Source organism: Lycium ferocissimum, chromosome 2 (assembly GCF_029784015.1).
Source record: "Lycium ferocissimum isolate CSIRO_LF1 chromosome 2, AGI_CSIRO_Lferr_CH_V1, whole genome shotgun sequence".
Lineage (NCBI taxonomy): Eukaryota > Viridiplantae > Streptophyta > Magnoliopsida > Solanales > Solanaceae > Lycium > Lycium ferocissimum.
This window is the reverse complement of record NC_081343.1, coordinates 61,608,673-61,626,194: the sequence shown is the minus strand read 5'-3', so window position 1 is coordinate 61,626,194 and position 17,522 is coordinate 61,608,673. Positions and strand designations below refer to the sequence as shown.

The 17,522-nt window shown below is 33.9% G+C and overlaps 1 protein-coding gene across 1 annotated transcript; it reads left to right on the top strand.

Annotated features, from left to right (window-relative positions):
* The first annotated feature begins 105 nt into the window (after positions 1-105).
* Positions 106-803, top strand: LOC132046581 (uncharacterized). Its single transcript, XM_059437255.1, has one exon. The coding sequence runs from the start codon at positions 188-190 to the stop codon at positions 533-535; it is 348 nt and encodes a 115-aa protein (XP_059293238.1). The 5' UTR covers positions 106-187; the 3' UTR covers positions 536-803.
* The last annotated feature ends 16,719 nt before the right edge of the window (positions 804-17,522 follow it).

Sequence of the window (17,522 nt, the reverse complement as noted above, 5' to 3'; positions counted from 1 at the left end):
ATAATGGAGTTGATTTTGTGTAAACACCTCCACGTATATATACGATATATACAATATACTACTCGGTGAAACGCTTTGGCGCAGAACGACAACGTTTGATCTTCACATCACAAGAGATCCATCACACACAAATATACACAACCCTCGCGTTAGTCCATCGCACATTTCGTTCACTTGGCCAACAACGATGCCGTCCGCGAAACCCTTCGCGACCGCCGCCGGCGCTCTACGAGCGCGTCTTAGTTCGGGCCTTAAAACCAGAGGAGGACACGGCCCGAACCCATTTACTACTGCGGGCCACCAAGATCGGCCCAATGGATACCTATTCAACCGTGTTCCGCCACCACCTGGACAGTCCCGTAAATGGGAAGATTGGGAACTCCCTTGTTACATCACCAGCTTTTTCACTATCGTTATCCTTGGTGTGGGCCTTAATGCTAAGCCCGATCTTACACTTGAAACTTGGGCCCATCAAGAAGCCCTAAAACGCCTCGAACTTGAATCCCCTCAAATCCAGTCTGTTGATGCGGAATGATCTGTGGATCTGTTTGGGTATGCCCTTTTTTGGATTTTCAAATTAGGGTTTCGATAAAATGGGGATATTTTTTCCTTGTTGATAGTTTGTGTTTTTTAGAAAGTTGGGAAATAAATGTTATGCCTTGACGTTTAAGCGTAGACTTTAAATTTGAGCTTACTGTTTTATTTTGTTCAGTTTTAATGAAATTTTGAATGCTGAAGGTGCAGCAATATGGTACTATTATGAAATGACAATGGTTGACTATGTTATTCCTTTTTTATTTTCACCTGTGGATGTGTATTGGTTGCTTTTAATTGTGTTTAATAGTATGTTATAATTGACGTGAGCTTGGTTGTGTGTCTGCTTGCCTGCTTTGTTTATAGCAAAAAGAAAACTTGCTTAGAGCAAAAGGAATTGCGGGATAACACGAGCTACGTGTGTTTCCTACTTATTCATCCGTTGGCTGTGGTCTAAAGACTGCACTAGGCAAGAAGACTACTTTAAGCAGGATAAATCATGCTTGTTTAAGGTTCATTGTCTAGATATAGAGGGGGCAGGGGCTGCTTGTTTTAAGGTTCTTTCTCTAGCGATTGAGTTTTGTTGTTTGGGTTGTTTGGGGGGGGGGGTGGTAGTCTTGCCTATTGGAGTAATGCCACTTATTTTCAAGTGTTCTAGCTACTTGAGATAAGATCTCATAAGAGGTTATCTTGCCTTTATAGGTTGATCTCTCTTTATTGTAGTAAAACCCTTCTACATACTACTTGAGAATTGAGATATTATGTTTCTGAGAAGTAATCTTGTCTTTCTATGTGTCGGGTTAGCATGCTTAAGCTTTGAGGTTCTTGGGTCCTATGCTAGAATATTGTTATGAGCTTAAGGCTGCGTGGTCTGTTGGATGTGTTAGTGAAGGTGCGCGTGCAAGTGGTTGGGTTCTCTGTGACTCTTGCAACTTGCCCATCCATCAGTTTCCGCGCAAGGAGAAGGTCTTGGCAAGTAGAGTTATTAAGGACTTGGATGACTTGCACATAAAGTTAGTGAGATTTTTTCTTTTTGAGGAGGTAAGTATTTTATCCATAAAGAGAAGCTCTGAGTTGATAATGACATATTTGTACATGTCTAGCAAGAAAAGTGTTCCCTTCTACTCCTGTAGGGAATCTATGAATTCTAATAGAGTTTCAGCGTTATTTACTATCTCCTCTTTACACCAAAAACAAAGCAAAAGAATATAGTTAAACTTGATGTTCTAAGTGGGGTTGGCTATGTCTTTAGAAGTCTTCTGTTTCTTCTTTGTCCATATGGTCCACCAGATGCCGGCTGGTATCCACCATTTTGTTGTCTTTCCTTTATCTCCTCTCTTTGAACATCTCAGCAGTTGTGGTGGTGACCTTGACATCGCCCATTTGATATTCAGCAAATTAAGAAAGAGTTGCACAACTGGTTTGTGTGTCTTGTGAGATTTTATTGCTTTGAAATGTTTTGGAAGGGGCTAAGAGCTCTGTTAGTTGAGGATTTCAATAGGTTTGAGAACAATCATGATGGCTATGAGTGGACTTAACTAAAATAGTTGCTGATGTTTTGTAAAGGGGCCAAGTGCTCTGTTTTGTTCTTAACTAAAATAGTTGCTGATGCTTGCTTCAGTGGGGACTCAATTGTTGGATAAAATGGCCAAGTCTCATGCAAGGGATAGGCTCTGCACACTCTACATGTGCTCACTGTTTGATATTCATTCATCTGCCACAATGATGCAGGAAAATTTCATATTTAGGAGTTGAATGCTCAAAATATTGATTATGTTAAAACATAGTTTTAAAAGAAGCTTTTCACCTTTGCGAATCCTACTTTATTATATAGGCTTGAAGGTTCTTCCATCGATGATCGACTATTCAGGTCACACTTTTTCTGCAGTATAATAGATACTGTACTTTGCTTAACCATTTCATACAATTTATTTGTCATCAATCTACTATTTTTATAACTACCAAATCGGAAAACTCAACGAGGAGTCAATTGTGATGATGAATGCATTTGTAGGGTGGATTGTTTCGTTTATGCAAAATACTTGCACCAGCTCAAGATAAATGAAGTTGTTGGATGAGAGAGGCCTTCGAACTGAGGAAATGATAGCTTCATAATTATAATTTAGACAAACACTATGGTCTATGAAAGTTCGGAAAAGACTTATAAATACCCCTAACCTATTGAAAAAGGCTCATAAATATTCTCATTCCACCTTTTGGTCTAAAAATACCCTTTCATCCACCTTTTAGGTCTAAAAATACCCTTAAGCTTTGTTTTTGGCTCAAATACACCCCTCAAACTAACATGCTAAATTTAACTCTTTTAAAAAGCTACATGGCATTTTGTAATTGGTCTTCAGTAAATTGATATAGCCATGTCATTCGGGAATTAAAGAGATCCTCCTATTTAGTTCAATGCAATCTTATAAAGTGACATCTGAAGTCCCACTCAAGATCTAAGGCAACATACAGTAAGTAGCATCTTCATATTGAAGAATTAATGTGAATTTTCACAATATCTTTTTTTCACCTCTAGACTTGATTCACGGTTGAAAAACTTTGATTTATAAATAGAAGAGACCAAGTCTGTCTCGATAACCCAACTTACAGTATGTTACAAAAGAGTTACAGGAGTAGTGCTCCCTTTAACTGGAAAAACATAGAACTGGACAAACAAAATCCTTAAAAGAGCCATGGGCTGTTTTCGTGGGTATGGAGAAAAATGAAGAACAATAAAGAACTCTTTTCTCAGAAATATAGAAATGAATGTTGTTCTACCTCAGCCATTGGAAAATTGTCAGTAACACGTTTCTCTTCTTCCCAACCACCGCCGCCCAATTCATAGCCTCTCTTTTCGAAGCATAACAAATTGTTAGAGAAGCATGTACAAAGAAGGAGAGGAGGCACTGGCATGTTTTAAGGGTCTGTGTGACCAATTACAAAATGCCATGTGGCTTTTTAAAAGAGTTAAATTTAATCTGTTAGTTTGAGGGCTATATTTGAGCCAAAAACAAACGTTAAGGGTATTTTTAGACCTAAAAGGTGGATGGAAGGGTATTTTTAGACTAAAAGGTGGAAGGAGGGTATTTATGAGCCTTTTTCAATGGGTTAGGGATATTTATGAGCAGGGGCGGATGGAGCATTATAATTTGGGGTTCAATTGAACCCCAAATTTTTGATGCGGTGTACAAATTTATATGTAAAAATTTACTAAATTTACAATAAATAGTAGATATGAATCCATAACCTTAGAAATATAATGGTTCAATGCTAAAAAATGTAAAAGGTTGAACTCCAAGGGTTTAAATCCTAGATCCGCCTCTGTTTATGAGCTTTTTTCAATAGGTTAGGGGTATTTATGAGTTTTTTCCGGTGAAAGTTTGAGAGGGTTAGTCTTTGTGGGGGTAGTGGGGATGGGGACGGTGGTGGAGTGTGTTGGAAGGGTTGGCAGGAGACAATCAATGTGGTATGCACTTGTGGAATTTATTTTTTCTATTTCTCTGGGGGGAAATTATTTTCCTCATTTTTTAAGAGACTTGTATTCTAGATAAATGTTTTCCAAAATTTTGACCAACCAAACATTAGAAAATTGAAAAATATTTTCCTCCATACCAAACACACCTATAACATATAACTAAATACTACTCCGTTCCAATTTATGTGATACATTTGGACTGAGCTCAAAGTTTAAGGGAGTATATTTATCTTTTAATTTGTTATCTAAAACAACTCAGAGATATTTGTGTGATCATAAATCATTGTTGAATTTTTTATTTCGTCAATTATTATCTCATTAAGAGTAAAATAAAAATATCTCTAAATATAGCAAAAAAGTACACTTTTTGGAAGAATGTATATATCTTTTAATTTGTTATCTAAAACAACTCAGAGATATTTGTGTGACCACAAATTATTATTGAATTTTTGATTTCTTCAATTATTATCCCATTAAGAATAAAATAAAAAATATTTTTAAAATAAAATTATCTCTGAATATAGCGACAAAGTACTACTTCTTTTTGGACAAGACGGCGTATGCCCGTGCTGCGCACAGGCCCAACACTTTGGATTATAATGTATCTATGCGTATGTGTTGTGTTTGAGTAGTGATAATATATATATTTTATATTGCTAATAAACAAATATAAATTTGTACTGTTTATATACATATATATATTATGTTCAAGATATTACTTATAAGTTCGTTTTTAGCTTTTTTGAGTGTTTAATTTTGACGAATTTTAAAGCCATTTTGTGCATAAAATAAGCCAAAAAAATTAATTGGGTCCGTTTGGTTTAGCTTATCTAAAAAGCGATTTATAAAGTCGAAAATGACTTATAAGCCAAAAAAAAATAAGTTAGCCTACCCCAACTTATTTTTTTTGGGCTTATAAGTTGTTTTCAGCTTATAAGCTGCTTATTTTAAGCCTATCCAAACAGGCTTTATATTAGTGTTTGCTACAAATACAAAATTGGCAAAAATTTATTAATACTTTTTAAAAGAGAAGACTTGTTTAAAAGGAAGCTATTTTCCTCTTTTTGAGATAAAATAATAGCAATATTTAAGCATCAGTTGATACTTTGAATTTTAATTCGATTAATTTAAAGGTGTAAAATATTATATTGTTAATGTATGTAAATTGGACCTAAACAATACTTATTATTTTTTTTTATCAAATTTTGATTTGGATATTTCTAATTCAAATTATTAAATTAATTTTGCATGTTTAAAACGAAACAAAGTAGAAATTTGATTTTCTATTTAAATGAAGAACTACTATTTTTTCATTTTTGGTAAATATTCTTGGTTTAGCTCATTTTACTTGTCATGTTGTCTTTTACACGATTTTTTAAAGAAACGTCAATTAGAATTATAATTTGACTAATTTACCTTATTAATTATTTGATCTCCATTTAATATTATTTTTTCTTTTACGATATTAATCTCTTTTCACATTTATCAGATTAAGGAAAAAAATGAAAAAGTAATTAAATTCTAACTTATTTTAAAATATAAATATTTTAAGTATATTTATTTTAGTAAACATAACAAATAAATGACAGAGCGGAATAATAAATACAACAGTTAAATACCTAGATTAAATCTCAGGCTAATATAAGAAATGAAAGAAAATTGTATGATTTGGCTACTTAACCTTTTGAAGAAAAGCAATAATATGGGGTTTATGTTTTTTGCTGTACAATGATTTCATTTGCTCCCACTAATGGGTTGATACGCATGTGACAATGAATCCACCATTATTGACTTAATGGGGATACTTTGAAAATTACATGAATATTATTTGATTTTTTAATATGGGATGCACTTTTTTTTTTTTGACATTGCTTATTTTTTTAATATGGGATCTACCTTTTTTTTTTTACATGAGTTTGGAGATCGTGGGGTTAAGTTTTTTTTTTTTGTTTAATTGCTTGGTATTGGCGGAATAGCAAGTACAACAGTTAAATATTTAGATTAGATTTCAGGCTAATATAAAAAAAGAAAGGAAATTGTATGGTTTGACTACTTAACCTTTTGAAGAAAAGCAATAATATGGAGTTCATATTTTTTGCTGTACAATAATTTTATTTGCTACCACAAATAGGTTGGTACGCATGTGGCAATGAATCCACCATTATTGACTTAGTGGGATACTTTGGAATTACATGAATATTGTTTTATTTTTTAATATGGGGTGCACATTTTTTTTTTTTTTGACATTGCTTGTTTTTTAAATATGGGATCCACATTTTTTTTTTTTTTTATATTGGTTGATTTTTGTAATATGAGGTTCATTTTTTTTTTTAATATTGCTTAGTGTTTTTAGTATGAGGCCCACCTTTTAAAAAAAAATTATATAGAGATGTTTTTAGTGTGGGCCCACCTTATTTTTTTTATATTGCTTTGTATTTTTTAGCGTGGGGCCCAGGCCTTTTTTTTTTTTTTAAAAGGTGATGATGACTGACGACGAAAAGGATAGTGTATTAAGCAAATTGAGATAAAGAAAGTAACTAAATGATGTATTTTTTTGTATCCAGAAGGTGGTTTCCCAAAACCAACTTGGGCTGGTTTCAGCCCAAAACCATGGGCCTTCGCTGCTTTTTCGGGGGCAGTTTGCAGGATTGTCCTTCTTCGGGGGTAATCTTAAATTTTTGTCCCTCAAATTGTTAGTCTTTAATTTTTGCCTTTCACCTAAAACCTCATGAATTTTAGGTTCGAACCTGCGCTCAGTCTAAAATTTAAAAAAATCGCAAGACAGAGTGCTACCTTATAACACAGAGTTTGCCCGAAAGGCATAAAACAAACTCTACCATAGAATCCAAAACTCTGCCTTGCGATTTTTTTTTAAAATTTTTGACTGAGCGAAGATTCAAACCAGAAACTCATGAATTTTTAGGCAAAGGGTTAAAATTAAAGACCAATAATTTGAGGGATAAAAATTAAAACCAATGCCTTCGAAGGCCGATCCGCGCAAAAAAATGACTTTTTCGTCAATTTCGATCCTTTTCTGTTTGTTGCTTTTGGCAAATCCAAAACACATATGAATATGTTTTATTTTAAAGAAAATATAACATTTCTTTACCAAGATTAAATCTAAACAGCCATATTTTCAAAATCAAAATCCAAAATAATTTTCCAAACTTAAATATTCCAAACACTACCGAATTTCGGACTATCATATCTATCTATTATTTCTATTATATATAAGCATGAAAGATGGATGAATATAGCTGCTCCAACTTGTACCAGAAGCTTTACAAATTGTACACGCAATAAATGCTTGTACCATAAGCTATATAACTTGTACACTTTATCCAGCTATGTTTTTATCCCATGTGGACATATGTCATAGTACTTAATATTTATTCCCTTCTCATGTATAGACGTATGGACTTCAATTTTAATTCTCTGACACATTTATTTCCTCCGTGCACTTTTAGTCGTTCACTTTTGACTTTTCACGTTCTTGCTGAATATTTATTCTCTTCTCATGTACAGACATATGCAGTTCAATTTTAATTTTTCTACACAAATTTATTTCCTCCGTGCAATTTTACTTGTTCACTTTTGACTTTTCACGTTTTTTAAGAATTAATAAATCCCACGTGGATATATGTCATAGTACTGAATATTTATTCTCTTCTCATGTATACACGTGTGCACTTCAATTTTAATTCTCCGACACATATTTATTTTCTCCGTGCACTTTTACTCGTTCACTTTTGACTTTTCACGTTCTTGCTGAATATTTATTTTCTTCTCATGTATACATGTATGCACTTCAATTTTAATTATCCGACACATATTTATTTCCTCTGTGCACTTTTACTTTTTCACTTTTGACTTTTCACGTTATTTAAGAATTAATAAAGGAAGTACTCCCTCCGTCCCATATTTCTTGGTCACATTACTTAACTTTTCACGTTCTTTAAGAATTAATAAATGAAGTACTCTCTTCGTCCCATATTACTTGATCACATTACTATACTCGACTTTTCACGTTCTTTAAGAATAAAAAAAATGAAGTACTCCTTCATCCCATATTACTTGGACACATTACTAAAAATATATGTCTATTTTTATATTCTTTCTTTTTCTTCTTCTTATATATAAACGCCCAAGGTGGACGAATAAGTTGTACAAAAAGCAACTGAAATTGTACTTAATATTTATTCCCTTCTCATAAATAGACGTATGCACTTCAATTTTAATTCTCCGACACATTTATTTCCTCCGTGCACTTTTAATTGTTCAATTTTGACTTTTCATGTTCTTGCTGAATATTTATTCTCTTCGCATGTACAGACATATGCAGTTCAATTTTAATTTTTCTACATAAATTTATTTTCTCCGTACAATTTTACTTGTTCACTTTTGACTTTTCACGTTGTAACACCCCGAAATTTTTTACTAACACTTGAATTGTCAACCGACCACATCTTGATAGTAAGGGCATATGGTACTTCACATTTCGCGAATATGGACTTGACGACATTTGAAACTTGTTTGAGGTGTTATGGTGTAGTATGTAAAATACTCCCATTATTATCTTAGTAATTTATTTGATGGATTAGATGGATATTTACAAAAGCGGAAAGCCTTTTTAGATTATTTTATTTAAATTCTTGCAATCTTATCAAGTATGATACTTGATTCATTTTAATAAATTCTTGCAAACTTCTCAAGGAAGATACAAAATATTTTATTGATTTCTTCAAATCTTATTAAGTAAGATAAGTATCCCTTGTCTCTTATTTTTCCTCCCACCTCCACAATTTCGTTTTCTCTCTAGACAAAGGAGACCTAGAAACTTCTCTCCTCTCATAACATTCATCTACTAAATCAATCCTCAAGAATTTCCTTGGAGGAGCCCCAAACAACTCCACGCGATTAAGGTAAGTTTCAAACCCGTTTTTGGATTGGACTGCTGTTAGTGTTTTTAGCATAAATCCTTTGTATAAGCTCCGTTTTGAGTGATTCAAGATGTTTTGGAAAGCTAATTCATATACCTAAAACTTTAGTTCAGGCCCTAAAACCCAGTTTTGCTTGTATCCACCCGAAAAGGGGCCAAGAAATACAGGGCAGGTGCTGCCCAGATTTTCGTTTTGCAAAAACCTGCATGTACTGCTGTTAGTATTTTGAGCATATCTCTTTGTATAAAATTGATATAGGAGTGATTCGAATTTCCCTGAGACCCTAAGACATATATATACAACTTTAATTGAGGCCACCAAGTCTATTTTTGCCAATTACTCCTTCGAAACTGAGCGACAATACAAGACAGTAGAACTGTCCAGAAATTCTGTTTTGCCAGTTTAAGGTGATTTTCGCTAATATTGTGGGTAGTTTTGATGTCTTGAAACTATTGAACTTAATTAGATATTTGATTGCGTGTTAAGGCATATATATACTCTTGTACAAACTAAGGAAAATTTGGCTAAGGAAGTTGACATATCTACTTGATCGGCTTTTCGGAGGTTTATAAGTTCTTGACGTTTGTTTGAGCTTTAGCTCTAAAGCTCTAAGGTTTGCACCTAAACTTGAACTTTGCTTTCAATTTATTTGGTTTGGAGATGTTGTGAGAAGCTTTAATCTTGGTGAAATAATAACCACGTAAAATTTGTTGGCATATTGAGTTTGGTGCTACTTGGATAGTTTATTTGCTTTGTGGGCTGTGAAGAATATCTTGAGACACATCAATATGGCAACGTGATCATTGAGAGTATGACTTGTAAATTGAGGTTCAAGTATGCTAAAATCACATTGGTGTTTTATGAAGCATTTTCGTACGACGACTTAATTCGCCCACACATACGGATTGCTTGAGCATTATTGCATTCTTGATTATGGGGTGACGACCCTTCTTGATTTCGGATCTTGCCCATCTTGACCTTGGATTTGCATTTCGTCTTGACGATGGGTTTTCGTCCATTTTCGAGTACGAGTGGAAAGCCACTTTCAACATGGCTCTTGATTCTCTTGATTATTGGGTGACGACCCTTCTCGATATGGACTTCGGTCCCCTTGATATGGACTTCGGTCGGTGGACTTCGGTCCCTTGATACGGACTTCGGTCCCTCTTGATATGGGCTTCGGTCCTTCTTGATATTTGATAGTGCTTGATGTGATAGCATGAAGTATGCGTTGGGCGAAATTAACTAACTAAATGACGTTCGTGAATTAGATTCGAAAGCCTTCTTGACACTGGGTATTTGAAGCTTCGAAAGCATTCTTGAGACTCGGTATTTGAAACTTCGAAGGCATTCTTGACACTTAGTATTTGAAATATTAGTATCTTGAATTATCTTATGGCTTAGTGACCCTCTCAAAGTGTCGTACATTGATTAACTACTTGGCTATAACTCAAATGAGCTTACGTCTTGAACTTACTTCTTGCACTTATATTTGATTCATAGTGAACTACAAATTTACCAAAGGGTGGAAATTCTTGGAATTGCTTTGGAAAGCTTCTTGATACGCGAGGTTTTGAATATTGATATCTTTAACTATTTGAATATATGATACTTACGTTCTCGAAGGAATGGTACCTTGATTTAGAACTTGTTGATATTTCATCTCCTCGAAACCATTATACTATCGTTATGTACTTTATGATAATTTTGACAAGCCGATTTCTAGAATTTATTGTGTGCTCCTAATTTAGCTGTCTCTCTTTTTGAAACGAAATGCTAGTTAAGTTATGTACCACTAAGCTTCACGCTTAGCGATAGTTTGTTACTATCGTAGGTGATGCTCGAGGAGACTTAAGGACGGCCTATTGAGGTAAACTATTTGGAAGCTTAAAAGAAGATCACATTTGCACGAGCGTGTTCATTTTGCATATGTTGGGGGACTTGCATATAATCCACGTGACACACTTAGGTATGCACTTTGAAATTTGTTTCCATGGGCCTATTTTCGCTACTAAATTATTGTGAATGTCTTATTGAGTGAATTTATTTTGAACGTTGAGGTATGAAATTTGCTTTTGATTCGTAAGTGGCACCCTCCTAAAAAGGGGGCGCTACAAGTTTGGTATCAGAGCCTAGGTTGTGATTCTAGGACTTTTGTTGTATCGTTCGTATGGATCATGTACACGTCCCTCATGCAATGTGATCTTCTCTTCTATAGGATCTAAGGCATGACCTCCTCTTTAATAGAGCTAATGAGGTTGTTGATCTATGTTCTACGAACTATTATGTTTCTCATCACTTTCATTTTCTAGAGGTGTGATTTTTTTTTCGAGACTTGATTTTGATGTGCTTGTCGGAAATATTTTGGGTCACCCGGTTGTTGTTAATCGAGCTATAAAGATTATCCTTTCATGATTCAAGATCAAATTTTCTTGTGGACTTGATTGTAATGCCTTTTCGAGACTAGTATAAATTAAATTTCGGGACGAAATTTCTTAAGGGGGAGAGAGTTGTAACACCCCGATTTTTTTTACTAACACTTGAATTGTCAACCGACCACATCTTGATAGTAAGGGCATATGATACTTCACATTTCGCGAATATGGACTTGACAACATTTGAAACTTGTTTGAGGTGTTATTGTGTAGTATGTAAAATACTCCCATTATTATCTTAGTAATTTATTTGATGGATTAGATGGATATTTACAAAAGCGGAAAGCCTTTTTAGATTATTTTATTTAAATTCTTGCAATCTTATCAAGTATGATACTTGATTCATTTTAATAAATTCTTGCAAACTTCTCAAGGAAGATACAAAATATTTTATTGATTTCTTCAAATCTTATTAAGTAAGATAAGTATCCCTTGTCTCTTATTTTTCCTCCCACCTCCACAATTTCGTTTTCTCTCTAGACAAAGGAGACCTAGAAACTTCTCTCCTCTCATAACATTCATCTACTAAATCAATCCTCAAGAATTTCCTTGGAGGAGCCCCAAACAACTCCACGCGATTAAGGTAAGTTTCAAACCCGTTTTTGGATTGGACTGCTGTTAGTGTTTTTAGCATAACTCCTTGTATACAGCTCCGTTCTGAGTGATTCAAGATGTTTTGGAAAGCTAATTCATATACCTAAAACTTTAGTTCAGGCCCTAAAACCCAGTTTTGCTTGTATCCACCCGAAAAGGGGCCAAGAAATACAGGGCAGGTGCTGCCCAGATTTTCGTTTTGCAAAAACCTGCATGTACTGCTGTTAGTATTTTGAGCATATCTCTTTGTATAAAATTGATATAGGAGTGATTCGAATTTCCCTGAGACCCTAAGACATATATATACAACTTTAATTGAGGCCACCAAGTCTATTTTTGCCAATTACTCCTTCGAAACTGAGCGACAATACAAGACAGTAGAACTGTCCGAAATTCTGTTTTGCCAGTTTAAGGTGATTTTCGCTAATATTGTGGGTAGTTTTGATGTCTTTGAAACTATTGAACTTAATTAGATATTTGATTGCGTGTTAAGGCATATATATACTCTTGTACAAACTAAGGAAAATTTGGCTAAGGAAGTCGACATATCTACTTGATCGCTGCCTGGAGGTTTATAAGTTCTTGACGTTTGTTTGAGCTTTAGCTCTAAAGCTCTAAGGTTTGCACCTAAACTTGAACTTTGCTTTCAATTTATTTGGTTTGGAGATGTTGTGAGAAGCTTTAATCTTGGTGAAATAATAACCACGTAAAATTTGTTGGCATATTGAGTTTGGTGCTACTTGGATAGTTTATTTGCTTTGTGGGGGTGTGAAGAATATCTTGAGACACGTCAATATGGCAACGTGATCATTGAGAGTATGACTTGTAAATTGAGGTTCAAGTATGCTAAAATCACATTGGTGTTTTATGAAGCATTTTCGTACGACGACTTAATTCGCCCACACATACGGATTGCTTGAGCATTATTGCATTCTTGATTATGGGGTGACGACCCTTCTTGATTTCGGATCTTGCCCATCTTGACCTTGGATTTGCATTTCGTCTTGACGATGGGTTTTCGTCCATTTTCGAGTACGAGTGGAAAGCCACTTTCAACATGGCTCTTGATTCTCTTGATTATTGGGTGACGACCCTTCTCGATATGGACTTCGGTCCCCTTGATTTGGACTTCGGTCCCCTTGATACGGACTTCGGTCCCCTTGATATGGACTTCGGTCCTTCTTGATATTTGATAGTGCTTGATGTGATAGCATGAAGTATGCGTTGGGCGAAATTAACTAACTAAATGACGTTCGTGAATTAGATTCGAAAGCCTTCTTGACTTCTGGTATTTGAAGCTTCGAAAGCATTCTTGAGACTCGGTATTTGAAACTTCGAAGGCATTCTTGACACTTAGTATTTGAAATATTAGTATCTTGAATTATCTTATGGCTTAGTGACCCTCTCAAAGTGTCGTACATTGATTAACTACTTGGCTATAACTCAAATGAGCTTACGTCTTGAACTTACTTCTTGCACTTATATTTGATTCATAGTGAACTACAAATTTACCAAAGGGTGGAAATTCTTGGAATTGCTTTGGAAAGCTTCTTGATACGCGAGGTTTTGAATATTGATATCTTTAACTATTTGAATATATGATACTTACGTTCTCGAAGGAATGGTACCTTGATTTAGAACTTGTTGATATTTCATCTCCTCGAAACCATTATACTATCGTTATGTACTTTATGATAATTTTGACAAGCCGATTTCTAGAATTTATTGTGTGCTCCTAATTTAGTCAGTCTCTCTTTTTGAAACGAAATGCTAGTTAAGTTATGTACCACTAAGCTTCACGCTTAGCGATAGTTTGTTACTATCGTAGGTGATGCTCCGAGGAGACTTAAGGACGGCCTATTGAGGTAGACTATTTGGAAGCTTAAAAGAAGATCACATTTGCACGAGCGTGTTCATTTTGCATATGTTGGGGGACTTGCATATAATCCACGTGACACACTTAGGTATGCACTTTGAAATTTGTTTCCATGGGCCTATTTTCGCTACTAAATTATTGTGAATGTCTTATTGAGTGAATTTATTTTGAACGTTGAGGTATGAAATTTGCTTTTGATTCGTAAGTGGCACCCTCCTAAAAAGGGGGCGCTACACACGTTCTTTAAGAATTAATAAATCTCACGCGGATATATGTCACAGTACTGAATATTTATTCTCTTCTCATGTATACACGTGTGCACTTCAATTTTAATTCTCCGACACATATTTATTTCCTCCGTGCACTTTTACTTTTTCACTTTTGACTTTTCACGTTATTTAAGAATTAATAAATGAAGTACTCCCTTTGGCCACATTAATTGAATTTTCACGTTTTTTAAGAATTAATAAATGAAGTACTCTCTTCATCCCATATTACTTGGCCACATTACTATACTCAACTTTTCACATTCTTTAAGAATTAATAAAAATGAAGTATTCCCTTCAACCCATATTACTTGGCCACATTACTAAAAATATATGTCTATTTTTCTATTATATATATATGTCTATTTTTCTATTCTATATTTTTCTTCTTCTTATATATAAACGCCCAAGGTGGACGAATAAGTTGTACAAAAAGCAACTGAAATTGTACTCTAAGTAGGGACTAGCATGTGTACATTTTAGAAGTTGAACATTAATTCTACCTCTTGTGTGTTCACTTTTTAAGTCCCACAGGTCCACAGTGTCTTAATTATCCTTTCATTTCCTTCATTTGGCATGTACTCCCTCTGTCTCATTTTAAGTGTCTACGTTTGACTAGACCTGGAGTTTAAGAATTAAAGATAGACTTCCAAATCTTGTGGTTCTAAATTAAAAATGTGTATAATATAATAAAATATTCTTTGAATCTTGTGATTATAAATTTGACATGTAATAAAAGAGGCGGATATAACCAAAATAAGATAATTTTTTTTAATTTTTTTTTTTAACAACAAACGCCCAAGTGGACGAATAGAGCAACAATAAGTTGTATAAAAAGCAATTGAAATTGTACTCTAAGGCAAGACTAACATGTGTATATTTCAGAAGTTTAACATTAATACTACCTCTTGTGTGTTTACTTTTAAGTTCCCACGTGTCCGTAGTGTCTCAACTGTCCTTTTATTTCCTTCATTTGGCATATACTCCCTCTGTCTCAATTTAAGTGTCTACGTTTGACTAGATACGGAGTTTACGAAATAAAGATAGACTATCTTGGGGTCCTAAATTAAAAATCTGTATAATATAATGAAATATCCTTTGAACTTGTGATTATAAACTTGACATATAGGATATTTGAATTGTCAACTTACTGAATAAAAAAGAGGCAGACATAATCAAAATAAGATAAATTTTAACAACAATTGAGAAATTATGGGGAAAAATAAGACGAAAAGAAAAAAAATATAGAGACTCACTAAGAAAAATCGTGGTATCCTTTGCATATAAAGACTAACTAAATTGAGTAACCAAATTAATCATATTGGGCTCCATGCATCGCACGGGCATAGTTTGCTAGTTATATAAGTGGCTAAGAGGGACCAACACCGCAATACCTACTTGTACCCAAAGCTTTACAAATTGTACTCGCAATGAATGCTTGTACCAAAAGCTATATAACCTGTACACTTTAACTAACTGCTTTTTTATCCCATATGGACATATGTCATAGTGCTTAATATTTATTCCCTTCTCATATATAGACGTATGCACTTCAATTTTAATTCTCTGACACATTTATTTCCTCCGTGGACTTTTACTTGTTCACTTTTGACTTTTCACGTTCTTTAAGAATTAATAAATCCCACCTGCACGTATGTCATAATACTGAATATTTATTCTCTTCTCATGTATACACGTATGCACTTCAATTTTAATTTTCGACACATATTTATTTCCTCCGTGCACTTTTACTTGTTCACTTTTGACTTTTCACGTTCTTGCTGAATATTTGCATATGTCATAGTACTTAATATTTATTTCCTTCTCATGTATAGACGTGTGCATTTCAATTTTAATTCTCCGAAACATTTATTTCTTCCGTGCATTTTTACTCGTTCACTTTTGACTTTCCACGTTCTTGCTAAATATTTATTCTTTTCTCATGTATAGACGTATGCAGTTCAATTTTAATTCTTCTACACAAATTTATCTGCTTCGTGCACTTTTATTTGTTCACTTTTGACTTTTCACATTCTTTAAGAATTAATAAATTCCACGTGAACATATGTCATAATACTAAATATTTATTCTCTTCTCATGTATACGCATATGCACTTCAATTTTAATTCTCCGACACATATTTATTTCCTCTGCGCACTTTTACTTGTTCCATGTATACACGTATGCACTTCAATTTTAATTCTCCAACACATATTTATTTTCTCCGTGCACTTTTGCTTGTTCACGTTTGACTTTTCACGTTCTTGCTGAATCTTTATTCTCTTCCCATGTATACATGTATGCACTTCAATTTTACTTCTCCGACACATATTTATTTCCTCTATGCACTTTTACTTATTCACTTTTGACTTTTCATGTTCTTTAAGAATTAATAAATGAAGTATTCCCTCCGTCCCATATTACTTGGCCACATTACTTGACTTTTCACATTCTTTAAGAATTAATAAATGAAGTACTCCCTTCGTCTCATATTACTTGGCCACATTACTATACTTGACTTTTCACGTTCTTTAAGTTTAAGAATTAATAAATGAAGTATTCCCTTCATCCCATATACTTTGGTTGTACACTTTAATCAACTACTTTTTTATTCCACGTGGACATATGTCATAGTAGTGAATATTTATTCTCTTCTAATGTATACACGTATGCACTTCAATTTTAATTCTCCGACACATTTATTTCTTTTGTGCACTTTTACTTGTTCACTTTTGTCTTTTCACGTTCTTTACGAATTAATAAATGAAGTACTCCCTCCGTCCCATATTACTTGGCCACATTACTAAAAATTTCTAATATATATAAGTGTCCAAGAGGGGCGAACACAACAACAACAAATAAGAGGAAAAGAAAAAAAATATGGAGACTCACTACGGAAAATCGCAGTATCCTTTGCAAAATATACAAACCATAAAGACTAACTAAATTAATCATGTTGGGCCCTGTGCATCGCACGGGCATAGTTTGATAGTACATATATTCAAGTGCCTTAAGAGGACTAACACAGTATTGAATACTTGTACTAGAAGCTAAATAATTGTACACTTTAACACAACAATGAATACTTGTACCAAAAGTTATATAAATTGTACACTTTAATCAACTACTTCTTTATCCCACGTGGACTTATGTCATAGTACTGAATATTTATTCTCTTCTCATGTACTCCCTCCGTTAACTTTTACTTGTCCACTTTGGACTTTTCAGGCTATTTAAGAAATTATAAATAAAGTGCATAATTTATCAATGTACCTATATTAATTAGTGCATATTTTTATTAGATTTGAAGCGAGTAATTAATGCTATGGGTAAAACAGGAAAAAATAAATTGTCTTATCTTGATATGCTAAAAGTGACAAGTAAAAGTGAAAATTTATTTTT

Excerpts from the sequence above, each read along its gene's own strand:
- LOC132046581 (XM_059437255.1), top strand. The coding sequence starts at position 188 with ATGCCGTCCGCGAAACCCTTCGCGACCGCCGCCGGCGCTCTACGAGCG.